General features: G+C 40.7%; 1 protein-coding gene across 7 annotated transcripts in view; it reads right to left on the bottom strand.

Annotated features, from left to right (window-relative positions):
- The window catches only part of CDK14 (cyclin dependent kinase 14), a 683048-nt gene that overhangs the window by 144202 nt on the left and 525774 nt on the right, over window positions 1-13072 (bottom strand). For all 7 annotated transcript variants that reach the window (XM_088833154.1, XM_055420391.2, XM_055420393.2 and 4 more), the window contains one exon: window positions 11783-11831. In XM_088833154.1, the coding sequence (XP_088689280.1) occupies window positions 11783-11831 (49 nt within the window). The remainder of the gene's footprint in view (window positions 1-11782; window positions 11832-13072) is intronic.

Here is a 13072-nt window from a genome sequence, read left to right as displayed (position 1 = left end):
TTCCTGAATATTAAATGGTTCAGAAGTAGATCTCAGATTGGAACTTGGCTCCTGTCATACCAAAGCTTATGTGGCTTTCAAGTGTTTTCTGGCCGTTTGCACCAATAATGAGCTTTCACGGGTATCTTCCCTCTTTTCTGTTCTTTCTTGATTTGTATCAACAATATTTATTGACTGTATTTTTACAGATCAGTAGGACCACTGGCTGCCGAGCAGATACCAGATGCACTTGTCAACATGGACAGTCTATTAACTGTCTCTTCACAATGAGGGAAAGTTGAGCCCCAGCTTTATAGAAAGTCTCCCCAAAGGATGAGGGGGGCCCCTTGTTCTCACAAATGATTGGGTCCCTTGTCCAATCCTAATTTTCATGAAAATCAGCCAAGGTCAAGTGTGAAGTGGGTGACAGTGGATACAAGAGATGACACTGTTGTTCAAGTCATCTTTTCCAGTGAAACGTACTCTCACATTAATTTAGAGGCTGACGACTCACTCAATTCACAAATACTTGCCTAATCGAAAGGAAAATGAAAAAAATAAGTGCTGAGGAAAGGGATCTCAAAGCCAGCAATTTTTAATAAATGAAGAGCAATAAAATTTTCCACATTTCTGTCCATGCTTAAAAATGTTGCATTTTCTTCTTTCAACACCAAGGCAGTTTTATTCCAAAAAGTAAAAACTGATTTAACATTTTGAAAATGCATCAATGTAACTTTCCAGTTTAATAGAAAAAGGTTTTTTTAGGCTTTTAAATTCATCTTTATTTTTTTATTGAAGGATAATTGCTTTACAGAATTTTGCTGTTTTCTGTCAAACCTCAACAAGAATCAGCCACGGGTACACATATATCCCCTCCCTTTTGAACCTCCCTCCCATCTGCCTCCCCATCCCACCCCTCCAGGTTGATACAGAGCCCCTGTTTGAGTTTGCTGAGCCACACAGCACATTCCCGTTGGCTGTCTATTTTACATGTGGTGATGTGAGCTTCCATGTCACTCTCTCCATACCTCTCACCCTCTCCTCCCCTCTCCCCACGTGCGTAAGTCTGTTCTCTATATCTGTTTCTCCACTGCTGCCCTGTTAGTAAATTCTTCAGAACCATTTTTCTGGATTCCATATACATGCATTAGAATATGATATTTATCTCTTTCTGACTTACTTCAGATGCGGCAATTTACAATGTTCTGAAGCTAAAGAATTAACATATGTCCCCACAGGGGCCCATGAGAGGCTTATTTAGTAGGTGGAGCTCCTCTCAATAGCATCTCATATGTGGATAAGGGGAAGCTGAGCCTTTCTGCATTTTCTGATCAGAGTTGAGGGAGTTCAAGGAGGCCGGGAAAACAGCAAAGAAGTGACTTCTTCAGGGAGTTCACAGAGGGTAGAGAGCGGTGTGTCTAACCCCTAGCAGTTCCCAACAGAAAAGAGCGGAGAGAACAGGAGAAGGAGACAGGGACGCAGACCCCTGAAGTAGGCAGAGCTCTCAGGGAGGAACAGCACGGCCCCTGGAAGGAGCGGTAGGGGTGGCAAGTCTGGTGGGCGATCCCTGATGCTTCCACCATTCCCTCTGCAGATTTACCACGCTTACTGGGTCCTCCAGAGCGATTATCTTCTCAGTGTTAGCCACTCAGTCATATCTGACTCTCTGACCCCATGGGCTGTAGCCCGCCAGGATCATCTGTCCACGGAGCTCTCCAGGCAAGAATACTGGAGTGGGTTGCCATTCCCTTCTCCAGGGAATCTTCCCGACCCAGGGATTGGACCTAGGTCTCCTGCACTGCAGGCAGATTCTTTTCCATCTGAGTCACTAGGGAGGCCCAGAGTTTTTACAAACAAAAGACAGAGGTGAGAAGCAAACACATCAAGCAAGATCCTCAGGCACTTGAGTGTAAAATGCAAGGACTTTTGAGCATAGAATTTCCAAGCATCAGACACCCACACTTGGATTACACTGGTGGGCACCTAAAATAAATGGATAGTTTACATGCTGAGCCACAGCTGTGCTGCCCAGTTTGGTAGCTACCAGTGCTGGCTATTTACATTTAAATTACAATTTAAGTCTCCTACACTCGTACCTTCACACTGCAAAGACTCAAAGACATGAATGTGCCCTGTACGCCAGCTGCTGGGCTGTACTATTGAACTTTTCAAGGTACTATATACTGCAAGATTAAAAATGCTCTCTTTAAGTTTTGCATTTGTCTTTCACGTATTATTTCTGTGAAAAGTATTATAAACCAGTTACAGAATGTACTCTTATAGCCCACTGTGTTACTTGGGTACTTAGGCTGACTTTGTTGGACTTACAAACAAATTGGACTTATGAGCATGCTCTCAGAATGGAACAGTGTATGTAGGGCACTTACGGTAATCAAATTTAATGAGATTTAAGATTCATTTCCTAAGCCACATTTCAAGTACTCAGTAGCCAAGGTGGGCTAATGGCTATTGCCCTGGGCAGTTCAGATTACAGATTTTCATCAATGGAGAAGGTTCTGTAGGACAGCACTGACCTACAGGGGAAAGAAATGTCAGGCCAAATTTTTACTTTCTTAGAGACGATGAGCTTTCCTGAGAATAATCTCTTTTTATTCTCTTTGCTAGGATGGAAACAGGCTTTTTCCTTGTACATAATTTTGAGCAGAGCTAATGTGAACCAGGCAATATGGAACCATTAGGGTCAGGGGCCTATGCTTGTCACCTGATTAGCCAAAGATTGGGCAAAACAGGCAGTGTCTGACCGGATGACGGCTGGGTTTGCGCTCTCTGCTCTGCCTTACCCTGCAACTCATCACTGAATAGGAAACCCCGGTACAACTCATCACTGAATAGGAAACCCCGGTACAACTCATCACTGAATAGGAAACCCCAGTACAACTCATCACTGAATAGGAAACCCCGGTATAACTCATGAAAAGCAGAATGGCCCAATGATGTCCTCTCACCCATCCATCCCTGAAGCTTGTGAATGTGTTACTTTTCAAGCAAAAGGGACCCATCCTGAAGGTGCAATTAAGGTCTTAAAATAGAAAGGTTAAGCTGGATTATACAATTTAGAAGTAGGGACCTTTCTCTTCCTGGAGGCAGAATAGATGGGACAGAAGGGCAAGAGAGAGAGAGAGATCTGAAGTATGAGGAGACCTTTTGCACGGATGCTGGTTTAAAGAAGGAGGTGGCATGGTGACAAGGAATATACATGGCCTTCAGGAGCTGGGCGAGGTCCCCAACTGACAACCAGAAAGGAAATGGGACCTCAGTCCAACAACCATAAGGAACTAAATTCTGCAAACTATCTGAATAAGCCTGGAAGCAGACTCTCCCCAAGAGCCTTGAGACAGGGACCAGCTACCAACACCTTGCTTTTGGCCTTGTCAGATCCAGATCAAAGAAACAAGCTGAGCCCATCCAGGCTCCTGCCCAAGAGAAGACAATACATTTGTGGTGTCTTACATCAATAAATGTGTGGTACTTTGCTCCAGCAGCCACAGAACACAAATACAGCATTGGATATTGTGGGGAAACAGACAACCTCCTCAGTTAACACTGCAAGGGTCTGTTTTGGGGAACAGTTCAAGAAAGCCTAATTCTATCGTCCTTTCAGGGAAACGAGCAGCCCCGCTGCTCTTGGAAACTCTCTGCTGTTTCAGAAGTGTGGTTGGGTTTTATCCCTTAATAAGCTGATGGGAGAAAGAAGGTTTTAGCTGCACCAGAAGTGTGCACTTTTGAATGAACAGTCAAACACATAATCTGAAAAGGATGAAAAACAATGGCTATTGCCAACCCCCAAGCCGGGCACGTACTGCCTATTAGTAAGAGGGAAGATGGATGGTTTCTGCCTATCAGAAGGGAAACAAAAAACCTGTTCTAAAAGGTAGCAGACAGCATGGGGTCTGCCCTCGGCTGTCACCAGGGGTTATCAATGTCAGTGAATTCTTTGCTACACAAAGAAAGACATGGACATGAAATCTGGCAATGACACGAAATGGCAGAAGATAGTTTCCTGGGGCAGTGGGAGTTGTGTGGAATGGGCGATAAATCCCACTAGCAGGGTCTGAGTGGGTGGCTGGCAGGCCCTTCATACCCAGCCCTTGGCTTCTCACCAACCCGCCTTCATGCCAACGGCACATTACCCAGCAGTCGCAGGAGAGACCTTTGTTGATGGTGTGGGTGTTCAGCCTGCTGCAGACACTGTTCCCTAGGAGAGAGGAAATCAGGTCTGTACTCCATCCCCACTCTCCCACTGCTGAAAACCTAGACCAGGAATGAATGACACCAGGCCCCAGGAGAGATCTCCTGACCCAGAGTTATAGTGAGAGCAACAACAAAAAAATCAGGCATTGACAACCCTCCTTGAATATCAGCTTTTCAAAATGATAATATATCCTAAGATTCACTCTGGGGCATACCATCTAAGTTGTAACTCTCGATAGCATGGATCAGCTGTCCTCAGCATGCTTTTTATTTCAAGCTATCAAGTGAAGATGATAACCCTGACTACTTTCCAATATTGTTATAAGCATATGAAGATGGGACAACATAGGTGAGAGCCAATTATATATTGTAAAGGGCTGTCTGATGGTTTATTACCCATCACAGTCAGGACTTGGAGAAGGCAATGGCAACCCACTTCAGTACTCTTGCCTGGAAAATCCCAGGGACGGCGGAGCCTGGTACGCTGTAGTCCATGGGGTTGCACAGAGTTGGACATGACTAAAGTGACTTAGCAGCAGCAGCAACAGTCAGGACCATGGATTAGTGAGTGGATGTCAGGTTTTTACCAGGTGCATCTCACATGTTATCACTTTATGCTGTAGCTACTATCAGTGATCAGGGCTAGGCCTTTGACAGATTTGCCAGCTTTTGCTTAGACAGCCTTCTCTTCATCCGCCTGGTACCTGCCTCCAACATGCATCTTTGGACAGACTTTTAAGCTGTCTTCTTTGACTCCCACCAGAGCCTGGAAGGCATCTCCTACTTGAGGACCTCCTCCTTTTTCCCCTTCAAGAATCTACTCTTTAGTTTTCTAGAAGAATTGCTCTCTGTTCAGTGGCAAGGGGGTTAATAGATCAGATAAACATCACACTTCCATAACGCTTTCAGTAACTGAACTAACAATTCATTCTTCTGAAAATAAGTCACCCCAGAAACTGCTCGGAAGTGTGATTTTTTGGTAAGCAGGCAGGTGAGACCAGGGGCTTCTGAACAATACCATGTGTGGGTGTCCAAGGTCAGGACAAGAGACCTGCTTGGATTTGACTGTCCAAGTGTTAAAAATCACATTTTTAAGGGTGTGGTGAGGAACTACATCCCTTGTAGCCTCCTATGCTGGACTCAAATTCCCTGAGCTGGGCAGTCGACAACTGCAGCTCAGTTCATCCTCTGAGTGAAGAGAAAGGAATTCCAAAATGTCTGCTTTACTGTCTGCTTTAGTGCATTCCACCTTAATAAACCTATCTCTAAAAAGCTGATGGATGATGTGAAGAACGATTTCTTTGAAAATATGGTGAGAAGAAATCTCCGGGCACTAAATATATTAAAACTGTTGTTCTGAAGTAAATAGAATTATAACAAAAATGATCAACAATGAGGAAAAAAAAAAAAGTGAAACTGGAGAAAGATGATTCAAAGATCTGGCTCAACTCAACTGCTCCTCCTAGTGTCAACAACTGCTCCTGCTGCTGCTGCTGCTGCGTCACTTCAGTTGTGTCCGACTCTGTGTGAACAACTGCTCCTACCTTCCTCTAAAATTTCTAAGCAACTGTAGAGAAACTGAAAGCTTGAACTTCCTTTGCAATACATTATTACTTTAGAAAACTTTGGGTCAACTTTGAACAATAAGGCAGAGTAGAAAACAGGGCTTTTGTTTATTGATAAGTCACCTAATTATATCTTAATGGAATGCAATAACGTATGATAAGAAAAATACAATAGAGAACCACCAATATAAATATACAGAGTGAGATTTATGTTACTCTTTTAAATATTATTTTAAATACATTGTGCTTTATGAACATGGAGCACAACTTTCCACGAAGCCATTTCCACTTTGAAAATATGTTTTGGAAGTTACTCATCAAATTAGATAAAACATTCAAGGAAAGTTCAAGAATGCCAAGCAAGAAAACACTTCTAAAGCTCCTAAATGAGGGTTTGCGACTCTCCTGGTATGTGACAACACACGCAGGTAAATGTTCTTGTCTCTGTTTTTGCATTGCTGTAAGGGTATCCTCATTGCAATGTCCCTGAATTTATTGCACATCTAAAGTGTTGTCTTTTTTGAATTCTTAGGGAAATCTAGCTGGACTTACTAACTAGAAGGCTTATGAGCAGAACTAAAGCATGGTGTGGAGGGAGTAGAAAAAGGCTGGCTAACACCTGTTCAGTGTCTGTGGACACGCTTTGCTTTATCAGCCATGAAATTTGTTTTCCAAATCTGACTTGGTGGTTTATCCTTAGTTCTCTTTTTGCTACTTTCAAACCTCCAAAATTATTCAGCTGCTAAAAAGTTCCAAAACAAGCACATGCATTCCTGGAATCCTACCCTTAACTTTGCTGGATAATATATACTAAGGCTTCTTCTCCAGCCAAAATAATAAAAGATCTTTTAAGTGGGTGGAATTCTTGGTTGATTGCACATGCATGCCAATGTCAGACAACTATAAATAGAGAGATCTGGAAGAAAAATAGGGGGAGTCTTTATAACTCCAAGGAAATAAAATGGAATGTTTTGAAGGCCATTGAAAAACAGAACATGTATTTATAAAATTAAGATTTGTCTCCCTTTAGTCCAAAATCCCCTTCCAGCAAGAGAGAACCCACATGGATCATAAAGTTCCAGTAGGAAGGAATAAAAGGACCTTCTTTTCTATATTAATATGTATTTATTATTCTTGATCCTATAATTAAGACTTCTTTATATTATCCTTTTCAGTTTAGATATATGCTGAATCTTTTGATATTTTTCTCCGATCACTGCATTGTATCACCAGAATACTAAAAAAATCTTTCAAAGGATAAAACTATGCCCATGGTCACTGGTATAAATGAAGTCAGCAGGGAATTGCATGGGAGTTACCTAGGGCAGACTTGGTCCCAAAATAAACTGGGTCACTTGTTACAGCTGTTCAAAGAGACGTAAGGCTTCATTTCACAAGAAATCCTTACTCTCTCAGGCAGGCTGACATACCCACTAGCTTCAACAGCTGTGTTAATACATATTCCTAAAGACTGTTTCTTAATTCTGAACAGTGGCTTACACTTGTCTATTAACCTGCCCATCTCCTATTAACCTGTCTAAATTGAATTCAAACCAGTCCTTGCAATTAGTCCACTTTATTTTGAACCTATTTAGCAACTGCTTTGGTTTTGTAATTGTGCTGTCGATGAGCAAATTAGTTAGCAGCAAGGGAGGAAGCCAGCATTTGCCTAATTATCCTTAAACGCCATTCTTCTGAATCCAGACTCCGTTCTTAGGACAGAAATGTTGAAATGTCAATGATGGTTACAAAGTCACAAGTCCATTTTGGAGGAAGGATCAATAATATAATTCATATCTCAGAATTCTTACTTCTCTGTAAATCGCATGGGGTTCAAATTGGTTGGAGGCTACAGTGTCACTTTAAGGGCTCAGTACATGATGGATACCAGAAAATAATATTTTTGTAATATTTTTAGTGATGAATTTATTACTTGGTGTTTTGTGAAATAAACCCTGAAGGCGGCAACAACAACAACAACAACAACAACAGATTTGTGGGGATTTGAAAATAGCATGGTTCTAAATATATCATGCCTATAATTTTAAAACATTACTGCAAAAGCTCAATTTTAATATTTCCTCTAAAATGCTTTTAAAGTAATCTAAGGGTGGGACTCTATTAAATGACTATGAATTAATTCTGCTGCTGCTGCTGCTAAGTCACTTCAGTCGTGTCCGACTCTGTGTGACCCCATAGACGTCAGCCCACCAGGCTCCACCATCCCTGGGATTCTCCAGGCAAGAACACTGGAGTGGGTTGCCATTTCCTTCTCCTAGGTTCTTTAAAAGGCATATATGGCCTTCTCATAATTAGAGAAATGCAAATTAAAACCACAATGAGGTATCATTTCACGCCAGTCAGAATGGCTGCTATCCAAAAGTCTACAAGCAATAAATGCTGGAGAGGGTGTGGAGAAAAGGGAACCCTCTTACACTGTTGGTGGGAATGCAAACTAGTACAGCCACTATGGAGAACAGTGTGGAGATTCCTCAAAAAACTGGAAATAGAACTGCCATATGATCCAGCAATTGCACTCCTGGGCATACACACGGAGGAAACCAGAATTGAAAGAGACACATGTACCCCAATGTTCATCGCAGCACTGTTTATAATAGTCAGGACATGGAAGCAACCTAGATGTCCATCCACAGACGAATGGATAAGAAAGCTGTGGTACATTTACACAATGGAGTACTACTCAGCGATTAAAAAGAATACATTTGAATTAGTTCTAATGAGGTGGACGAAACTGGAGCCTATTATACAAAGCGAAGTAAGCCAGAAACTAAAACACCAATACAGTATATTAACACATATATATGGAATATAGAAAAAAAAAATAAAGAACCTCCCTAGAATTTCAGAAAAAAAAAGGCATATGTGACTGTAGAAATAAAGAATGATATTCACTGCAATTCTATCAAATGATTTAAACGACTTTACATCAAAATGCATTTTTCCTTTAGTTTTGTAGAACTTGTTTTTAGTAGAAAAAATATAAATCCTATGCTCACAGAAAAAGCAAATAAGAAATATTTCTCAAGTGACATGTGAAAAATCATATTCTGAGGAATTCTTATTTGCCCTCAAAAGTAAAATCATATTTACTGAATCTGGCATCTTTTAAGAAAAAATTTGAGATTGAGCACAATGTACAGTTTTCAAAATTTCTACAGCAGCACTACCAGAGCATTAGCCAGCCTAACTGTGTCAGTGACGCTTATCACTTTCATTGTGACCTGATGCTGAAGCTGGAGCTCCAATTCTGCAGCCACCTGACTCAAAGAGCTGACTCATTGGAAAAAATCCTTATACGGGAAAGACTGAAGGCCAAAGAAGAAGGGGGCAGCAGAGGATGAAATAATTAGATAGCATCACTGACTCAAAGGACATGAGTTTGGGCAAACTCTGGGAATAGTGGAGGACAGAGGAGCCCAGCTTGCTGCAGTCCACGGGGTTGCAAAGTCAGACCCATCTCAGCGACTGGACAACAAGAACTGGGGCGTGAACAGCACCTCTCAGAGAAAGGAAAGCATCAGGTCTTAGGTGGTCAGAATGAAGCAAAGCAATGCAAAGCTTGAATACTACTTCCATTGATTTTTTTCCTTTTGAAAGACACAAGACAACCTAGTTTCTCCTGAGACAGAGTGATGTAAATGGACAAAAGTTTCTTCTCTGAGAGGCGTTCCACTAGTCACTAGGAATGGTTGAACGAAAAAAGGCCATCCATCTGGGCATCCAGATGGTAGGTGCTGAATACAAGTTGCAAAACTGAGAGACTGGAGTGGGTCAGGTATAAATGAGGACAGAAGACCTAACATCACGCGGCATCGTCAACTGCCCTCCCTTCCCCCTCCCTGTCTTTTTTTCCTTTTGACATAGAAGAACTGTACTTATTTTTGAGATGAAGCACGTGACAAAACAGCATGCTTATATCCTCAAATGTAACATATACAATTTTGAAGTCTGAATGAATATGCACTAAAATATTAAAACCGGCATATTTAGAAGAAGAAAAGGTAATTGAGCATTAAAGAAAAGTCTACCTAGATGTACTTTAGTTTACTACAATAGACAGTATTTTGGAATCATGGGGGCAGCTATCATGGACTGCCATTCCTGTTTCTTCCCTACTAACAAAACCCTGCTTTATAGGCAACAAGATGGCAGGGCCAGGGGACAAAGTGGTCCAGCCCTCCCTTTTTACCAATGCCCAGCCAAGGGAGGGTATACGGTCCACCCCATGAGAGAGACAAAGGGGCAGATCTCTTTGGGCATCTTAAGGATATTCCTCCTTGATACGAGCAGGATGGGAAGAAAGTTCCTTGACTGCTGTCTGCTTGCTTCCTGCTTTGGTTCTGGACACTGTCACTGGAAGAAATGCTGCTGAGTTGTTCCAGCCACGGCGTGACACCGGGGATGACGGAACAAACGCATCAAGCAAATCTTGCTCTCTTCCTGCTCTGCCCTCTCTTAGCTACTCTACCTGGATAAAAACTGCCATTTACTTTCCTGGGCGATTTGTAAGTCATTTCAGCTCTGCCCCTCTGAAGGAAGGAGACGGAGTGTTAGCTAAACTGAAGGCTGCTTTCCACAAACGCTACTCTGTATAGATTGGCCAGTTTTTCTGTTACTTCAGATGGAGTTAAGAGAGTCAATTGCTTTATCAAGAATTGTTTCATAAAGTGGTTACCAGGTTGGTCAAAACTTGTGAGCAATTACCAGAAATGTGTTTGATGATTTAATTAAAACGGGAACTGTATACTGAAGATAGTACCTGGCACATGAAAGCACTTAATTAAAATACGTTAGACCACTGATCAGTGAAGTTAGGGTGGAGGAGGTTAAAAGGGTGAAGAACACACACAAAATGTTCCCACCCCGCTGAGGGTGTGCTTCCCAGGGGACTTCCCAGGGGAGATTCTGTTTAGATATTAAGAACTGACCCTTCAAATGGGAAAGGTGAAGTCCTGCGTTAGGCAAAAATAATTATACTGGTGTGTTCTTCTAAGTATGAATTTAATCAAAATAAACTGCCAAATCTTTCAAAGAACCCACTGAAGAATTTAATGTATTCATTTCATGAGTTCCTCATAATAAGCTGTCTGATGTTATCTACTGACAGCATTGATTAAAGGCATTTTTATTATAAAAAGTTTCTATTTTTTCCATAATTGATGACATATAAAATTAAACATGTCAAAACAGTAAAAAGGGAGACAATAATACTAAATTCCCTGTAGACAAAATTTTGTTATGACAAATAATAGTTAACTTAATCAAAGCAGAACCAGTTACCTTTTACCCCAACATAATTCTTGAGATGTGATGCTCACAATCAAATGGGAGTGACTCAATTACTCTGCTTCCTAACTTTCAAAGATTTACTAGCAGTCTGGCTTGCAATAAAAAAGAAAAAAAAAAAAAAACAAACAACAACACCTGAATAACTTGAGACACTCAGATCATCAGATGTCATCAAATTTTGAATCCAATCAATAAAACAATTTCAACAAGGTCTGATGACAGAATAGAAATTAAATCAACAGTGTACATAGACTCCAACTGATACATGTACTTAGCTTCCCATTAAGGCTCAGGGAAAAAATAAATAGGTAAACTGAAAACATCTGAAAGATCAGTTTCATCTAGCTCAAAGGCTGTCACCAACATTAATCAGATCAGAAAGTCAGTGGATATACTGTACTTATTTTAGCATCCAAAGATGCTAAAACATTTCTTGGAATCTAGTTAGAAGAAGAGAAACCACAGTGAATTTCAGGATTAACAACTCTAAAGCAATAAATACAACCTCACTCTGGGAATCCAAGCTTACAGAAGAGTATTGGCTCAGGTGAAACATGGGGGCTGGCAAATAGGACTAAATAACTGTCTAATGGCTAAACAAATGGATGAATAGATAATTGGGTGAACAAATGAAAGAATGTCATGATAAACTTATCAGGAGAGTTTTAAAAATTAAGAGAGATAAAGAGAAAGTATAATCTGCATTAAAAACTTACTTATTCCATGCTTGTCTAAGGTTTTTAGAGCTGTACAGGGTAAAGCGCTCTGAAATAAAAAAGAAAAATGATAAACAGTCTTTATTTCAAATGTCCATATTGACAGTATGTTAAAAAAAAAACTTTAAAAAAGTTACTGTTGGATTTAGCCATAGTTATGCTAGACAAACTAGGTCTTCACCTCAGATTAAACAGTTATAAAGAGTAAAACAAGAAGAGTTTAACACTTTAAGCAACGAAACATTGTATTCTTTTGTCTAGAGCGATTTGTTTCATAACCTGGCTTCTTAGTAATTCTTTCTTAGAATAAGTTTTAACTGGGTTGAAAAAAGAAATGCAAATTCCAAACCTGCAAACTGTAGGTAGATTTATAGAATACTGCCACATCAGTCCAGTGAAATCTGCTGTTTTCTCAATGAAGACATCTCTTTTTTTTTTTTTAAACATTTTAAAATGTTTCTTTTTAATTAAAATGTTTAAGGTTACTTTGCACTTACAGTTATTACAAACTATTGGCTCTACTCCCCGTTTGTATGATACGTTCTTGAGCCTGTCTTACACCCAGCAGTTTGTGGCTCCACTCCCCCACCTCTGCATTGCTCCTCTACCCCCAGCCCACTGGGAAACACCGATCTGTTCTCTGCATCCATCTGTCTGCTTCTTTTGGGTTATATTCACTAGTTTGTTGTACTTTTTAGACCCCACATATAAGTGATACAGCATTTGTCTTTCTCCGTCTTATTTCACTTAGCATAATGCCTTCCAAGTCCACCTGTGTTAGTTCATTCCTGGGTTCTTCATTTCTTCCTGCGTTTCCACATTTTTGCCTGGGGTCCTTTTCTTCTACTTCAAGGACTCCCCTTATTCTTGTTGTTGTGCAGGACTTGGAATGTTTGTATATTCTCTAGAATATGAGGTCATCTAGTCCTAGTTTTAAAATGTATTTATTTAAATTGGAGGATAATTGCTTTACAATATTGTGTTGGTTTCCAGCATGTATCAACAAAATCAGCCATAGGTATATGAATGTATCCCTGCCTAAACACAGTAGTGCTGGATCTCCTTGCTTATACGATATAGTATTTACACATATGCAAAGCCAAACCACCAATGTCCTATAGTGTATATTTACATTTACCATTGAGCAATCTGTGGACATGAGTTTGAGTGAACTCCGGGAGTTGGTGATGGACAGGGAGGCCTGGCGTGCTGTGATTCATGGGGTCGCGGAGAGTCGGACACGACTGAGCGACTGAACTGAACTGAACTGAACTGAATCTTTATCAAATT

The sequence above is a fragment of the Moschus berezovskii genome, chromosome 3, assembly GCF_049115385.1.
Source record: "Moschus berezovskii isolate FMDL1 chromosome 3, NW_MosBer_1.0, whole genome shotgun sequence".
In the NCBI taxonomy this organism is placed as follows: domain Eukaryota; kingdom Metazoa; phylum Chordata; class Mammalia; order Artiodactyla; family Moschidae; genus Moschus; species Moschus berezovskii.
The sequence above is the reverse complement of the archived record's forward strand: the minus strand, read 5'-3'. Positions and strand labels throughout refer to the sequence as shown.